Genomic DNA, 18,153 nt, shown 5'->3' with positions numbered 1-18,153 from the left:
GTCTAATAGAAAAGAAATGTTATATATATATAATGTTATAATTTTAATCTTCATAATAAATCAAGAACAAGATTATCAAAAATTATTCAGATTTAAGATTATCATATTTTAGATTTATAGAATTATATTTTAAGAGATAAAAGGAGAAAAAATAACTAGAGATTAAAATACTCCTCAATTGATTTTTTCTTTCTTTCACTCTTCTTCAAGAATCAGAGTTTGCAATTCTGACAATTTTGAGTTTGAGCTTTTTTTTCATTGTTACACTTTTATTATTATTTAACAAGTATCTTAAAAATATTAAAAACGATTTACAATGTATTTTAATTAAAAATTTAATTTTCATTTTTTTTCAAATCAATCCGAATTAATTCTAAAGAATTGATAAGGAAAAATTGTATTCTGATTTATATTTTCTGAAATTATTATAGTAAAGAATTTTTTATATCGATACAAACGTAATTTCTAAAGAAGAGGCGTGTCCCTTTCAAAATATATTTGCGATTGTTAATTAGTCGTAACATCAACGCAAGATAGTTATTTCGCAGGAAATGAACATTAAAGTTTCGAAATACGATTGGCTAAGAAAAATTGAGCTGAGTTAAAATGAGAATGGAAATAGAAATTGTCTAACGGAACTTTGCATTATATTCTGTGATCATATAGTACAAAGTAGAAAATTCTCTGTTTAATATTTATTTCAATTTCCATTAAACATAGAGCAAATATTTCGATTTCTTTTAATTTAAATTGAAATAAATAAATTTGATTTAAAAATTTTTATTTTTTTTTTTATTTACCTCCGAACAGGGTAAATAGATGCATTCTACAGGGTGATCGAACTTTTATCTTCTAGTGTTTTTCAATTGCATCACGAAATCTTTCGTGTTGATTTTTTTTCAGAAATATTTATAAAACGAATGCTGCTCTAATTTAGTATACAATTTAATTCGTTCAAATAGGTGTATAAAATCATTTATATGAAATATAAAAGAGTATCATTCTATCATAAAAGCGATTTATTTTTTGAATGGCACATCTGCGTTCACAGAATGATATATAACCTATAATAATTGCCAGACTTATATTTTTTTCTAATTTTTAATTTCTAAAAACGTAAGATAAATATATTTAAAAAATGATTTAAATAAAGATTTTCCTTAATTTTTGAAAATATCTTATTGTTCGAGGCAAGATAATTAAATTTTATTTTCTTTTTCAAAAATTAATGATATTTAATAGATAATCTTTAAGACAATTAAAAAAAGTAAATATATGATATAATTTTTTTAATTGATATATCTTGATTTTATTTGAATTATATTATATGTAGTTTTAAGAAGTTTTTGGAAATCAACTACAGAAGAATAAATATTATAATATTATAATAAAACATTTTAAATATAGATATAATCAGAATTCTGTTATTATACGAACAAACATGCTTTTTTTAATAGTATCTCTTTAAAAGTCACGTGACATTACATCTCTCAACGCCGCGAATTTTGAATAATGATATTGACCAATAGCGATCATTCATATAAAGGAAATATCACAAGTTTGTTTCGTTGCTACGAAACGTTATAAATCAATATTCATTCATTTCTTTGAATATTATACGTTTATGAACCTGTATATTTCATGTATTATGATCGATAGAAAAAGTAAAGAAACCTCTAGCCAACTTTCGATCGATGACTGCGTAGTGAATGCAACAATCGCAGTAAGAATGCAACAACGCGACAAAACGGGTATTTTTGATCAGCAACACGACATCGCAATATGGAAAGAGAAACAGTACTGTGACGTCATTGTGCACACGTGTTTATTTGAATCGTGCACGTTCGTTTCTCGGAAAGGTTAAAGCTTTCATGTTCATAAGCTCGTAAAGCAGCTTCGTAAAACGGTCACTTCGCAATGGAAACATCACGGCTATTCGCGGTGTTCTCAAACTGTTCTCTTCCCCTTAACATTTGGTTTTACGCGCTGCGTTCCAGTGCTGATTGCGCCCTCTACAATGCTATATTATTTGAAGAGGAAGTCACATATCAGTAATTTAATTTGTTCAATTTTATTTTATTTCTTTGTTACTTTATTATTATTTTATTTTATTCATCGAATTCAATTTAATGCAATATTTTTCACGTCCATTAAGAAATAATTGCTTCCTTATTTATAAAAATTTTTTTTCTTCTTCTTATATATTTTAATATAGGTTAAACATTTCAGATGTTTTTGCATAATAATCCTTTTTCATGACGTAAAAATTATACGTCATTTTTAATTAATATTATACAAATATTTATAGCTTTGACACGTATGGAATAAGAACAACACACCTTCGAACAGCTATTCTTTGACGTATCTGTTAAAATATTTAAAACGAGACAGGGAAAGAGGGATAGCAGTCGATTGCATTACACTCTGCGATCGATCTCGAATTCGAGTAACTCGATCATTTCTTGCGCGATACGTGGGAGGTAACCACGTGTGCAGAACACGTGGTCAAGCCATCGTTTTAATGGGGAAATTCTAAATACATATGTATACTATATACTATATATATTATATATATTTTAGATATGCATAACGTTTATATATTATATTTAGATTTATACAATTTTGTACAATCTATCTTTAAAGTTTTAAATAAAATCTTGCATGAATTTTTTTTAACAGTGATGGAATACTATATTTTAAAATTTTAACTTTTAATTAATTTAGAATGTTACTGAATTCTGTTACAGAATTAAAAAAAAAAAACAAAAGGAATTAAAATTTCGAATATGATTTCATCTTTTTAAAATAATAATTTTATCGAAAATGAAATATATAATCTATTGTGCTTAATTAGATAAATTTCCTGATACGAAAATATTTGTATCTCATTATAATATTCTTTATTTATTATGATGAATGAAGAAAAAAATATTATCGAAATCTTTCCTTTAATTATTTTATTTACAAAACTTTTCACTGCTTTTGAAGTTGAAAATTTTTTTTGATCTTTTATTAGCATTTTGAAATCGTTAAAGAATCAAAGAAACTATATACGTGTTTCCTTTTAATTCTGATAATTCCTTATTCATGTTTTGATATTCTGTCTTACTATCTATAAACGAGATACAGAATTTCCCTTGATTTAATTCAATAAATCACTGGCCAAATTCAAGCACGTCACTACATTTAGCAAACCTATTTCTGATTATCTGCTTTTGATCTTTAGCGGGCAATTTCTGACCGGCCAGTCGAACTATGTTGGTGTTCCTAAAACAGTAGCAGAAGTCATATGTTCCTTGTATTCATTCGATAAATCCACCTTGTTTTCCATTATGATATTATATTATATTTATTTCTATATTTATATATATATAATAAAATATTTTTCATATTTTTTAATTCTCTATAATAAAATTCTATATTTTTAACTTTTGTAATTTACTTTAAAAATAATCTACCAATTAGAAGATTCTCATAAAAAATAATAAATTTCATGATTTATATCGTCAACACTGAAATTTTTATTCAAATTATTGATATTTTCTACTATATTATCCAATGAAATATACATACAACATAATATATTGTATATATATATACATATATAATAGAATATTTACACTATACAATGAACAAGTTCCTAAAAATTCCCAGTTTCGATAGAAATCTTAATTTCTATGCATGTGCCCGCAAATCAGTGCAATAAAGTAATTAAAAGAAAATCGTATAGGGATTAAGCAAGGTAACTCAAAATATGCCAACTGGTATATGGAAAAGGAACAAGTACGTAATCCACTATCTCTCTCTCTCTCTGATTCTATTTCCTTTGTTCGTTTGCTCGTAGTTCATCGGCTCTATGGAGGTTCCTCGACCGACCAGCCGAGTGGAGATCGTGGCGGCGATGCGAAGAATCCGCGTGAGTTCGCATAATCTGTAATTAAACGTGCGGATGCCCTCGCGGGCCGGAATGGTTCGTTTATTTCAGCCTTATTCTGTCCCCAGTACGAGTTCAAGGCCAAAGGGATCAAAAAGAAGAAAGTGACGCTGGAGGTATCCGTGGACGGGTTGAAAGTCACTCTTCGAAAGAAGAAGGTAATTGTCGTGTACTACTTATCCGACTGGTTTGTTGGCTATTGCGTGTCGTCACGATGAAAATTAGTTTTCTTTCTTTAGACGATTTTTAATTTTTCTTATTTTTCTTTCAATATTGATCCCTATATATGATAGATAGAGATATCGTATTACGTTTGTCGATGTACAATTATTTTCGAAATTTTTTGATTCTCTTTTATAATCTGTTAAGTTAAAGTTTAAAAAAGATAATGATTTATATTTTGAAAAAGAATATTGTGAGTTACGAGAATCATGTAATTTGAATATAAAATATTAAAAAACTATTGTTAAAGAGATCAATTAAGAAATTAATGTATATTTTTACATATCAATTATTTGTAACAATGGATTCTGATTTATTGTGCCGTATTTTTTGGCTTGTTGTATTTGTATATTCCACGATTATATTTAGTTGTATCCATTTTGCAAGAATGATGAATTCTAAAATGAAACATTGCGTGGAAAAAAAACATGTCCGTAGATATTTTGGAAATGAGATGAGAGCCAAATTTAAAAATGAAATTTTTACATTTTTCTTCTGTAATTCAACGTGTAATTTATCATTCTACTGCCGCGAACATTATAAATACTTTGTAAGCATTTTTAACATTTCTTTCTCAATGAAGTGTTATATTCCATGCGAGACACGCTATTCTAAGCTACAATTTCCTCATCCAAGATGATACGTCCATCCTACGTATCATGGGATTAATGAGTCGTTATTTGTCCTTTGTTTTCACAGAAGAAGCAACAGCAGTGGATGGACGAGAATAAGATATACCTGATGCACCATCCCATATATAGGTAAGCTGAATCGCTCGCTTCTCTCATGGGAACATCCTGCGTTATTCTTGAGTACAAGAACAAGTTTAGCTCCTTCCAATTACACAACTTCCGATTAATTCTCTTAATTGAATTACGTATAAATAACTTTTATAATTAAAAAAAAATTTTAACTTATTCCATGCAATAATTTTGTTACATTTTTTTTTTAATTGTTTAAGCTTTTTATTTTGAAATTTTTAAAAATTGGAAAAGAGTAAATTGTAATTTATGCAATTTATTTTTCTTTATTGTTTTTTTACAGGATATTCTATGTCTCTCATGATAGCCACGACTTGAAAATTTTTAGTTATATTGCTCGGGACGGTAGCAGTAATACATTTAAATGCAATGTCTTCAAATCTAGCAAAAAGGTAAGTTTAGAATAAGCAATTTAAATATTTTGTGTGATTACATTTTAGAAAATTTTAAATATTTATATGTATATATATATATGTATGATGTATTTGTATTATACGTCATCAAATTTAAAGCACAAGTTAACACTTACTTCACAAATTTTTTTCTTATTTATCTTGATTAAAACACATTTAAATTACAATATAAAATCGAACAATGAAATGATATAAATTAATCAGAAACATGTGTAAAAATCTTCGTTAATTCTTCAAACTTTCAAAATAAAATAAATTTAAAGAAAAATTGTATTTAAATTAATTTTATAATGATTCAAAACGAAAAACTTTAAGTTTTAAAATATCAGTTGCAGTTAAACTATCGTTTTACACAACGTGAATAGTCATCAAGTCATAATATTATGTGGTACACGTGCAATCTGTATGTCGCCTGGCATTTTATCAAGTCACGTTATTGTAATTCTATAAATAAACGAGCCATCCCTCTCCAGCTCTTTCACACGCGTATACACATACTTTTGCTCTACGACTTTTCTTCTACTTTTTCTTTCATCTTCCTTTTTCTGGCGTTTCAACTCGATAAAGAGCTTCCTCTTTTCGTCTTCTTCCATGTTTCCTTCTCTCGAGCAATCATCATTTAGGTTTCTTCTTATAACTCTTCAGGGCAATTTAAGTGAATAAAGGATGTTACGTTATTTCTTTACCATGGTCTTAATGGATTTGAGTTTTCATAATAGACTTCCGAAGATTAAAGTTGTTGAATGGTCTCTTTAAAGGAAGTAGAATTTAAAACGTCGAATGTAATTAAAATCATCAAAGATGTTGGAGGAAATATAGATTACAAGTGTTTGTATAATAAGGAACTTGTAAAATATTGATACAATACTCTCAGGTTGATAAAAAGATTTTCATATTTATAAAACTACTTGGATTTCTACATCATTTAATTCTTCAAACAATCTTTTTAAGATAATTTTAAAGATTCTCAAAGCGTGTAACAATGCTTTGTAATCATCCAAATATTTTCCTCATCATTTGCAAAATAATTACAATTTTTAAAATTTTTCCAGTATTCTTTTTCAATATTTCCAGTATTTTTTCAATGTATTTTATCTAATATTATTTTTACAAAAACTTCTTTCTAAATCATTAAAACTTTTAACATTTTTCAACGTTAAACTCTTCTGTAGTGAACGCGATTCGTTGCTTGTCAGAGCTATTATTGTCGTTTGGTCAAAGGGACGAGTAGAGTAGAGGAGAGGAGAGGAGAGGAGAGGAGACGAAGTCGCAGAAGGGAGCAGAATGCACCTTCTCTCGGTCGAGATCATGGGCGCCCGGCTTTGGAAGATCGTGTGACGATAAAATTGCTGGTGTAATGCTCCATCCACACTGGCTCGTTTACGGCATATGATAGGTATTACCGGTTTATTATAATAAACGTTGGTTCTGGCTCGTATAATTTTACGTTCACTTAGAATGGATCGCTACAATTAGGATAGGAAAATTATATGGCTGTGATGCATCTTCGTTATTTCGAATTTTCTTATATATTTTTTGTACAGTATTAAAAATATTTCGTTTTGAGTTATATATATATAGCTGATTTCAATGTAGATATATTTAAAATCATTATAACCAAGATTCATTGTTAAGGAATTTTGTTTTAAAAGTTTGAATTATGATATGGTTGAATTGCATTGCGATTTTGTAATATTATATTGGTTTATTATGTTGAATTATAAAATTTAGTTTCTTAAGAAATCGAAGAATTCTTTATTTTTTAAAAAGTATTTATTATATATTAAGAAAGGATTGGTAAAAATTTGAAATTACAAAAACAATATCGTATCAAATATGAAAACTTTAATATCTTTTAAGTTTGATATTTTCAAAGGAGAGAATCACTTTTGCGAAAACTTGTAGATGTATTTTGAAACAAAATACCGTTCTTCTTTCTTTTTAAATGTAGAGATGAATATCTGATCGTATACATAAATTGTGATGTGACGTGGAAAATTCTAAGACATTTCGTATTGAAGTTTTCTTTTTTTTTTTCCTCCTCTTCATCTTCTCCGTCATCATTGTTTTATACGAGTCATGTCATTTTTACGATACGTCTTCTTTCTACTATATACATATTAAAGATGAATTCTTATCTTCTTATCTTCATATTTATTTCAATATATAATCTATTATTATTCTTTTTTCATTTTTATATGCATTTTTAAAAAATTTTTTTCTGACTTTATTTGTAATAAATTTTTGAGGGCTTAGTAAGATAAAATTAAAAGAAAAGTAAAAATTAAGAAAAAAAAAAAGGAAATTAAATAAAAGAATGGAAAGAGAAATAAATCGTAGAAGAAAAGAAATAAATGAAATAAAAGAACTTATTTGATTAAAAAGAATATTATATTATTATTATATATATATATAATGATATTATTGCCGTATAAATTTTGTTGAAAAGAAGAATTCTCGAGCGACATCCGCTTTAATGTTAAAGAACAATATCGTATATCTGAAAGTCAACAGAATAAATTGATTTTGTCACTTTGTTCTTTACCTTATTTTCTTCGTGCATACAAACTACAGGAAAGGAAATTGCAATATTATTTAAATTTTTCTTTCATCGCTTTTAAAACAAAATTATCGAGAGAAGTTCGACAAATTGTAATCACAAAGTCTTGAAAATTATTCGAAGATTACAGTCAAGTCGTTTAAGTGCACTCACAGGGAAAACAAGGAGAAGCTTGATTTCGAGGAAGAACAGCTGAAATTAGACAGGCTGTGTTGGTCAACGAACTGTAACGCCGAACCACTATTGATTTCTTTATGGACAACAGTTGAATATTTCATTCGAGTAAGAGGAAATTAATAAGATGAGAAATCGTTTGACACAAAGTAATCTTGGTTAATTAATGTTGAATAAAAACTATTTGAATATTTGGATGAAAACACGTTCTTCGGTCTTCAAATTTTATATTTTTATTTAATATTATATTATATAATATTATATAATATATATTTATAAAATATTGTATATAATAATATAATATAATATTAAATAAATATTATATTTTATTTCAAATATTTTTGTAAGTGTTAAATAATTATATTATTATTTTAAGAAATAAAAATTCTCGTTTATATGAATAGATATTACATGATTAAACGAAAATATAAAAAGTGATATAATAAAATAATTTATATATTAACTGGATAATTTTTTAAAATAAACATCCAGTTAAATTTTATAATCTTTTCGAAATTATTATATCGTATCATTATAATAATTTCGAAGAGATTATAAAATATATAGAGAATATTTGAAAGCTGTTTAAAGGCTGATTCGTCAATTGGTATGTTTTACGTCATACACGTTATCAAAGTGTTAATTTTAACTTATACAGCATTGGTTTACAGGAGCTCATCGGTAATAAGCCGTTTTAAAAATATTTCTCAGCGAAACTTCTGTATGATTCGTCGATCTCCGATACTGCGTTTGCGCATAAATTCTCGTCTGAAAATATTTTGAATACCAGTGGCGCGTAGTTTAAATTAAACTTTAAATAAAATTATTATTCCTGGTGAATTTGAATTATTCCAGATGATTTTCTTCTACCATTTTATCCAATTTTCACAGATTTTCATTGATATTTTATTTAAATCAATTGATAAAATTTATTATATTTGAATAATATTTTGAACAATATTTTATATGAATATTTACACTTAAAAGAATATCTAGATATGTCATAATGTTTGTATATACTATGCTAGAATATATTTTAAATATCTCAGATAAATCAAGCTACTATTATTTTATTATTTAATTATTATTCTTCGATTTATTATTTCTTTGAAATATATGCACAGAATATTCTGTTATGGTAGAATTATATCTTTATCTACATATAAATTACAATTTTTAGATCGATTGAGTTAATATACAATAAAAAATTAGTATGTAATTACATTTTATAAATTTTATTTCAATAATGAATTAATAATTTGATCTAAAAATTGTAATTTAATTTTATTATAATTTATTTCCAACTTTATTAGATATTTATTTCATTTTTTGTTTGGTTTTTTTTTTCGTTTCAAGCAGAAATTAAAATTTTATATGATTCGTAAATTTAAGAAATGGTAGTCTAGAAATAAAACAAAGACTAGAAATAAAACATAGAATCATGTCGAAGAAATAACTATGTATCATGTGCTAATGTTTAATGTTTCGTGAATATCATACTATAGTTCTTGAGAGAAAAGATCTTTTTCTATTTTTCGAATGATTTTAAAAAATTTCATAGCAGATAAAACTTTCGAATATTCTTTCTCTGATTTTTTTTTTTGGAAAGTTCTTGAATAATTATTATTTATTTAATCTTTATTTTTAAAATTACACGAAAGATGGAAAAAATTAAATATGAGAATAATAGAAATAATAGAATAATATTTGTATATAATATTTATTCTTTTTCTTTTAAAATCCGGAAATGAGTGATCAATCATTCCATCTCTTAATCCGCTGCTTAATACACTGGATTTTAGAGCAAAGATAAAGAATTGAATAAAGATGGTGATTCAGTAATTAAAAAAATTAAATAAATAAAATTGTTAGAGAGATTTCGTTACATTAAAAATGTTATAATAATTTAAAATATTTCAAAAGTTGTTGGACAAATTTATGATGAGTTTACAATCCCTATGCTATATGCATAGTAAGAAAAATGTATATCAGATGTCGCCCCTTGTTCCAAATAAAAATTTTATCATTCAAATAATTCCTTTTCTTTTTCCTTTGTCGTTTTTACATTTTCATCGTCATTAGCACATACATAGTCGTTTCTTCTTTAATATGAGTTTTATGTTAATAATAAAACTTAACCTATCTATATTTATATGTATATTCCAACAAAAATATAAAAAGTGTGATATATATCAGGAACAAATTAAAGAAATTTATTTTATTTTTTATAATCCAAAGTTTATGTATCGATAAATTCACAGATATATTTATAATTATTATTTATTCAAAAAATATATTCATACGTTAAAATTTTATTTCACTATGATAAAATTACTCTTGTTATTCTATCTCTTTTTTTTTTTATTTCAATATTTAAAGATAGATCAAATTCGTTACATAAACTTTGATGTAGCGATGTTTAAAGATGTTTAGCCATTCGTTAAAGTTCAAGGCCCGTTGTAAAAATTTTACTGAACGGCGATTTGTCGTCTAGGAAATAAACAGGATTGAGATTTGGAAAAGTGATTCGATATATAAGCTCTCGTTCGAGACGTTTTACTGCAGCTAAAAGTAAACAATTCCAAGAATGAATTAAGCTCTGTATACTTTTATCTTACATTGTAGAAGTAACTTTCCCGAATTACGTCTGAAACTATTGTCAATTTCCTTTCCTGTGTTTCATGTAAGAAGTTTCTGGACGATTCTCAGATTTCCAAGATAAAATTAGATAAATTCAAATGTTTATTCTGCAAAAAAAAAAAAAAAGAAGAAAAAGAAAAAAGAAAAAAAAAGAAGAAAAAGAAAAGAAAGAAAAAAAAACCTATTTACTAAAAGATTTCTCTTCATATTTAGAAAAAATAATAAAAATTTTATTTTTTAAAATAATATTTGACACCATTTTAAGTATTTTACAAATAATTCAAAATTATTTTGTAGAGATAGAATAGATTTTAGGAAAATAAAAGTATTAGAACACTTCATATACAGGATATTAATATATTCCGTGGAAAACTTTCGAATAATAGATTATAGGAGTCAAAACAAACACAAAATTTGTATAAATTTCAATTGAATTGTTTATTAAGTTGTAAATAATTGAAATTTGCTTTGATGAAGTGAGATGTAGATAATAAAAAGAGATAGCTCTATCCTTTGTCTCGTCTCAAATTATTTATATCTTAATAAATGAATCTTAATCGATATTTTTATATATCAATTTTTTGTTTGTTTGGCTCTATAAATATATTGATCTTTCAAAATCAATCTTTGTCAAAAAACGTAACACTTTCTCTATTAACTATATACAATTTTTTAAATGTTAAAATATTATTATAATTTTGGTTTTGGTCACTATTCTGAAAAAATTATAAAAATTTTGAGATTTATATATTAAAAAAAACGAAAAGAACTTTTTCATTAACCTTTTCTGTCTAAATCATAGAGGAAAAATATAAAATAAAAAAAAGAAGAAAAAAATATTCGATTCAAATAAATTCATAACAATTAATTTCCAAATTCACTTTTATACTATTTCTAGAATTAATGTGTTTTGTTATCATTCATAAGGGAGGAAATACGAGAAGAGTAACGAGTAAAATCGCTCGACCGAATTACTCGCTCTAGTTGAAGGATGCTCGAAACGAGCACAGTGAAATGCAAATTTTAAGCGTTGCTTTTCCGTGTTGTAAAAGCTCATTTGCACTTCCCTTTTTTTTTTTCTGTCTCTCATTTTCTATCTTTTCTTCTTTTTGCATTTTTTCATTGTTTCGACTCGCTTAATGACAGAACAGAGGGAGCAAGAGTTGGAAAAGAAACAGAAACTAGTTTAGCTATTGAAAGAAATGCGCAGAACTTGGTCAGGTTGTGAAGAAAATTAATGCAACAACATTGGAAGTAAAAGAAGATACAGAAAATAACAAGATTTTAGCATATAATGAAAGTTATGATGCAAGTAATTGAAGAAGAATGAAAATTAATAGATGAATTATGTAAGATTGTTAAATGTCTAAGAGAGAAAACAGAAAGAAGAGATAGTAAGATTCTGATTGGTATTATGAAATTATAGGTTAAAGTTTCTTAGTTGAAGAAGAATAGAAAGAGAAAGATGAAGGGAGAAAACTGGAAGAAGAATTGTTGAAGAATAAATGATGAAAGGACAAAAGAATTTACAAACTGTAACAAAAATCTAATTATTATAACAAAACTGAATCAAAATGATTAAAGATGATGAAGAGAAGAGGAATGAAAATCAATTCAAGAGGAGTTATGTGAGATTGTTAAGGAGTATCTAATAGAGGAAGAAAAAAGTTTACAGGAAGTACTAAGTTTTATAATGAAGTTGTAGGATAAGTAATTAAAAAAAAATACAGTGAGAAAAATGAATAAAGACAATTGTAATAAGAAATATTAAGAAAAATGAGAAAAAAGGATAAAAAAATCTTTTAAAAAAAATTATGAATTATATTATGTGATTAAAAAAATGTTTAATGTAAGTAAAAAATAAAACAAGTTAAAATCATTAAAAAAGTTATAATAAGATAAAAATGAAATTTATATTTATAAATGAAGTTTAAAGACTATACCTATGAGTATTTAAACCAATTTTACTTTTGGAAAAGATGAAATTGATTTTGAAGAAATTGTTATTTGAAGAGAAGAATAAATAAAAAAAATTATTAATCTTTATCATTGATATGTATTATGAAGATTGAAATAGAATTGGAATTTTTCTATTTAATATCAAAATTATTTAAATTGAATAATTAATTTGTAGAATAATAAGAAATTCTTTAAAACAATGGAACTTTGAAAAAGAATTTAAAGAAGATAATTAATTTTAATTGATATATATGAAAAGTGTGAAATATGTGTGTAATAAATAGCATTAGAATGCATATAATTCACAATTAGAAGTAAGATGAAGCCTGATGTAACATGATATTGATTAAATTCCTTTGTACATACAGAATAATTAAGGAATATAATGGCGTATGTGTACAGTGTGTACAGAAGCATGGATGAGAAAGGTTTAATGATTTTAATAGAGAAAGTGTTTTACAAGTATTTTATGAAACTTATAGATATTATATATATTAATTTTTTCTTTCAAAAGAAAAACAATTCAAATATTATTATTAAAAATTTTAGAAGATGATAATCTTTATTTTTCTTGAAGAATTTTTTTGTTAGATGAAAAAAAAAGAGTATCATTTTATTAAAAAAATAGAAACAATTTCCTATAGCAATACAATTATTAATAATTATTGGATACAATAAATTTCCATCTCCATATGTATATGAACAAAATTATTAGTAATGATTATTTGAATTCTACTTAATATGAATTGAATTCCTATTATCAAAACATTAAATATTTTTTTTAATCTTTGATTAAAAAAAATACTATTACTGTTTGTTTCCAAAATTTCTAATATTTAATTGTTATGCATTTTAGAAAATATATTTCATCAAGTCTTTTGATATGAACATTATATTATGATTCGGTTTTTCACATAAACGCAGCTCCATTGCATGGTGCAATGGTGAATTACGAATGTTTGTGCAAAATAAAATTTTTACGAATATGATTAAAAAAAAATAAAGCTTAAATATATAGATATGTCTTATTTTCATGAGTTATACATTCAAATTTTGCATAAGCATTCGCATCAGTGTTTCAACTAAAGTAAGTAGCAATAGGTAGTACTGGACTGCAGTAAATACGTTATAGTACTATAAAAAAATAGAGAAGAAAAAAATGGAGATTCTCTCTGCAGTGGACAGACACGGAAATGCCATTGAGTTGCACGAAAGCAAGAATATTAATGCGTTTATAAATAAACCAGAGGAAACAAGCTGGTGATGCGTGTGTGTACTCACTTCTCGTCGTCGCTATCGCTCGGCCGACGATCCACCAGAGGCACGCGCCTTAGTTCCGCTTCGCCTAGCCACCCGTGGGCCAGATACTGCTCGTTTTCGTGTATTTCGAGAACACACGGCCGCGCACGAGCCTCGTTCGAATATTTCTCGTTTTGGAACGCAAGACGGTGAATCAAATAAATGAAGATTTCAATTGATAGGGAGGATGAGTGAGGGATGATAGTTTAAGAGGGTAAAAGGAAGAAAATAGTGAGGAAGTGGGGAGAGAGTGTAGAATGGAATAGTTAGTATTTGAGAAAAAGAAGGAAATAGAGAGAAGTGAGAATGGGATAATAGTTTGAGAAATTGGATGGTAAAATTTGAAGATGTGGAGAATGAGATGTGAAAATGAAGATATGAAAGAAGAGAAGAGAGAGAAGAAAGGAGGAATAAAAAGTTATAATAAATGATTTGGAGAATGGAATGAGGAATGAAAATGAAAATGGTGATTTATAAGAGGGGAAGAAAAGAAAATAGAGAGTGGGAAGGAGAGATATATTTAATGGAAAATATATCATTCATTGTAAGAATGAATAAAAGATAGAAAGCTATGGGAATAAAATAGAAAAATTATAGAAAAATTAATTCTTAAAAGAAACTAAAAGTAGAATAATAATTGAAAAAATTTTGAAGAATCAATAAAATTTAAAATTGAAAGTTGAATTGATATATAATTTCATGAGGATATTGATTTCTATTGCAAAGATTGAAAAAGAATTGAAGAAGTTTAAAAGCATAAGAGAAAGTTTGCTAAAAAAGGTTTGTATTTGAAGAGAATTTGTGTTTGAAAAATAGAAAATTGGAAAGTGTTTTTATGAAAATAAAAGTATCTTCAAAGAAGATACTAAAGAAAAGTGCTAGCTAAAGTGGAAAAAGTGTTGAAACAGAAGTTGGAAGAATAAGGAATAGAGAATATCTTGAGCACAGAAATTGTAAAAGTTTGATCAAAAAATGCTGAATTAAATTAACAACATTTTATGGAAAATCAAATGTAAAAAGCTCAATTTTTAACAATTTTAACAATCAAGTAAAAATTCTTATGAAAGAAGACGAATAAAACTTACAAAATTTAAATAAAATTTCAAGTTTGAACGAATTAACATCAAGAAACAATTTTAACAATTGCAATAAAATGATCTGTTTAAAAAGTGTTTAGTGAGTGATGTGTTTGAAATATGTCAAAAAAAGAAAATTTTTGAACTTAATTTCTTTTATTCTCGTTAATATGTAAAATTTTATCAGGAAAAAAAAAATTGTAAAGTATTTTGTTTCATTCATTAATTGGTTGTTTAATTAAAATAATATGTAAATATTGAAATCATTAAAAATGATATGAAAATTATAAATGAACAAGATTAGTCAGAAATGATCGAATGGGATATTATTAATGGAATTAATCCGAAATATTTGTCAAATTCAACGTTTTATTTTTTTTATTTATTTTATTTATTGATTTCAATGTTTAATAACATTTTATTCTCTTTGCACTCTTATCCCGAAAATTATCATCGATTATAAATATTTCAATTTTTTTCTTTTTTTATTTCATAGATATTTCTTTAAGATTGAGTTAATATCTTATATTAATATAAATAATAATTATTATAAAAATCTTAACCGTGAAATCGTAACAAATATTTATAGATTCCAGAAAATGAAGTTTTCAAAGGAAGCCTGGTTTTCTCACGATTTTGTTTCCGTTCGTTGAAATAATATATCGATCGAGGTAATTGGAGAATCGAAACTCTATGACTGATACTTTCAAAGTTGCTTATTCAAACACTATTGAATATTTTTGTCAAATTAAATAATTTGAGATTTATAAAAATGTAAACTTTCTTATTAATGTTGGATACATTGTTTTTCTTTTAAATTTTTATTTCTCGATTTAAAAGCGAAATGTGAAAGATCAAAAAATTTAGAAATTTGGCATAAACGCGGTAATTTATTTATTTTAGGCGTTTCTATTTCATTTTATAGATCTTTTGAAGCGAAACAGATTTTATCTCGTTTAATAAGCAATCTGATGATATCCTTGAACTTATCGATAAAATTACCAATATGTTATCATAATTAACTCTGAAATAAAATGAAAATTTATTAAAATATTTTTTTAAAAAAATGCATAACTATTATTTTATTGTCAACGTAATATAATTTCTTAAATTAGTTAGAAATTTATTATAAAATAATCTTGAAAAAAAAAAAAAACAGAAAAGAGTAATATAAAGGAAAAAATAATATCATGATGCATGTCAGATAATTATAACACGAGTTTTTTTTTTTAACATGATCGCTTACGCCTGAAAGGAACGCGTATTATCAAGTCGTCACTTAATCACTGACGAGAGTATATTTACTTGTGTTACGCACGCTTCTCTAATCAAAGCGACGCACTCGTTCGAGGTTATCACTAATGGCCGTCATGTGGGGTCAAGTTCGAGATATATGAATGAGAGAGAATGGATTTTACCGGCATGCTAGTAAATTAAAATCATTGATCGAGGTAATACTTTCTTTATAGTGATATCTATAAAAATATCTTTAAAATGTACTTACATACACACATATATGTTCTTACAGGTAATAATTTTATCTTTTTCGTTATAAATTTACAATAAAATACGAAAGATTATTTCTTAACAAAAAAACTTTATAACGATACCTGTAACCTGAAAGATAAATAATATTTCTTGATTACAATAACTAAAAAAGATTGCCGCTGAAGAACTGAAATAAAATATATTGCAATATTTATTCCAATATATCTCTTGAAAAATCAACGTCTTTTCAAAACAAAAAAAAAAAAATTAAAGAAAAATAAGAAAAATTATAAAACGAAGAAAGAATACATAAATAAATTATACTTCGTTTTACAATTATTTCGAAATAATAACCATTCATGCAACCCACGCAGAAAAAGAAATCTCGAAATGTCTCGAAGATTTACAGATTCGAGATTAATTCCTCGAATGAAACGAGAGTGCGTTGCGAGCGCTGCTGCGTCGTCGATCGTATACACGTTACAGAGCAAATAAACTCTCGTGTAGCTCTGTTAACGACACGGGTTTGTAATAGTTTCTAAAGCAAGAGCAAGATTTATCGGGGAGTTTGCCAGTTGTCTGGTCCATACCGGTCGGCCGCTTGTTTATAAATGGAATCGTCCGGGTATGCTACACACGTAAATATCGATTCTTTAGCGGCGCTTTTGTATTCGAAATAAATTTTTCTAGATCGTTTATTGTTATCTACGAGATGTGATTCAAGTTATTTCGCGCATAAGAATTAGATACTTTCGAGAATAATAAAGATGATTGGTTCAATGGACAGAATTTACAAAATTGGAAACAAACCTTTCTACTACTACAGGTACTATGTAGAGAAGTGAGAATAAACTTGCTATCTAACATGAAGGAAAAATGAACGTAGAATTTTTATTAGATTCTTCTTTGTTTGTGATTTGAATGATAATATAGTCGATATTTGAATTTTAAATATTGAATTAAATAGAATCTTTTTCGCATCGTGATAGATATAATATGATATCTAAACCCTTAAGATATATTTAAATAATAATTCAAATTATAAATTATAAAATTACGAATTTTTTATATATTCTAAATATTAAATGTTCATTAATTCATATTACACAGATGAATCTCATTATTATTCGCGTATTTATAATAATAAAGTAATCATAAATTAAATATAATCCAACAAAATAAGAGTGCAAAAAGAAATTATATAATACATATCATATAACGCAGGACAAAAGAATGAACTCTTCATGGACATCGTAACTTTTATCGTGATTTGGTGTATCTCCTGTTAAAAAAAATAAATCTATAAAGAATAAATCTCGATCAAAATACAATACGTGTCGACAATGTTAAAGAATTCGACGAAGCAAACGAACTCTGACGCACCAGTGTCGCCTAGTTCCGGTCCAGCCAATCCTTCCGGCGTGGAGACACCGAAGCCCAGAAAGAAATTATCATTCAAGGAGCCTGAAATATTCAATTACCTAAAGTTGAAGAAACCTTTTCGAAAAATGAAACTGCCTCCCCTTCAACTAACACACTCGATATCGGCCGTCGATTTTAGCTTCGATGAGAACCCTTTCGAAGAAGAGAACGATGACCTCGAGGAGCTCGAGGTAAAGGTGTACGC

General features: G+C 26.2%; 1 protein-coding gene across 3 annotated transcripts in view; it reads left to right on the top strand.

Annotated features, from left to right (window-relative positions):
• Positions 1–18,153, top strand: part of LOC102676660 (carboxyl-terminal PDZ ligand of neuronal nitric oxide synthase protein-like) — a 31,485-nt gene that overhangs the window by 7,851 nt on the left and 5,481 nt on the right. For 2 of the 3 annotated variants that reach the window (XM_006623006.2, XM_006623007.2), the window contains exons 3-6: positions 3,845–3,916; positions 4,003–4,092; positions 4,856–4,917; positions 5,201–5,309. In XM_006623006.2, the coding sequence (XP_006623069.1) occupies positions 3,845–3,916; positions 4,003–4,092; positions 4,856–4,917; positions 5,201–5,309 (333 nt within the window). Of the gene's footprint in view, positions 1–3,844; positions 3,917–4,002; positions 4,093–4,855; positions 4,918–5,200; positions 5,310–17,834; positions 18,140–18,153 lie in introns of those variants that run through there. The other variant, XM_006623008.2, reaches the window with a different exon arrangement.

Source organism: Apis dorsata, unplaced genomic scaffold, assembly GCF_000469605.1.
Source record: "Apis dorsata unplaced genomic scaffold, Apis dorsata 1.3 scaffold_801, whole genome shotgun sequence".
Lineage (NCBI taxonomy): Eukaryota > Metazoa > Arthropoda > Insecta > Hymenoptera > Apidae > Apis > Apis dorsata.
The sequence above is the reverse complement of the archived record's forward strand: the minus strand, read 5'-3'. Positions and strand labels throughout refer to the sequence as shown.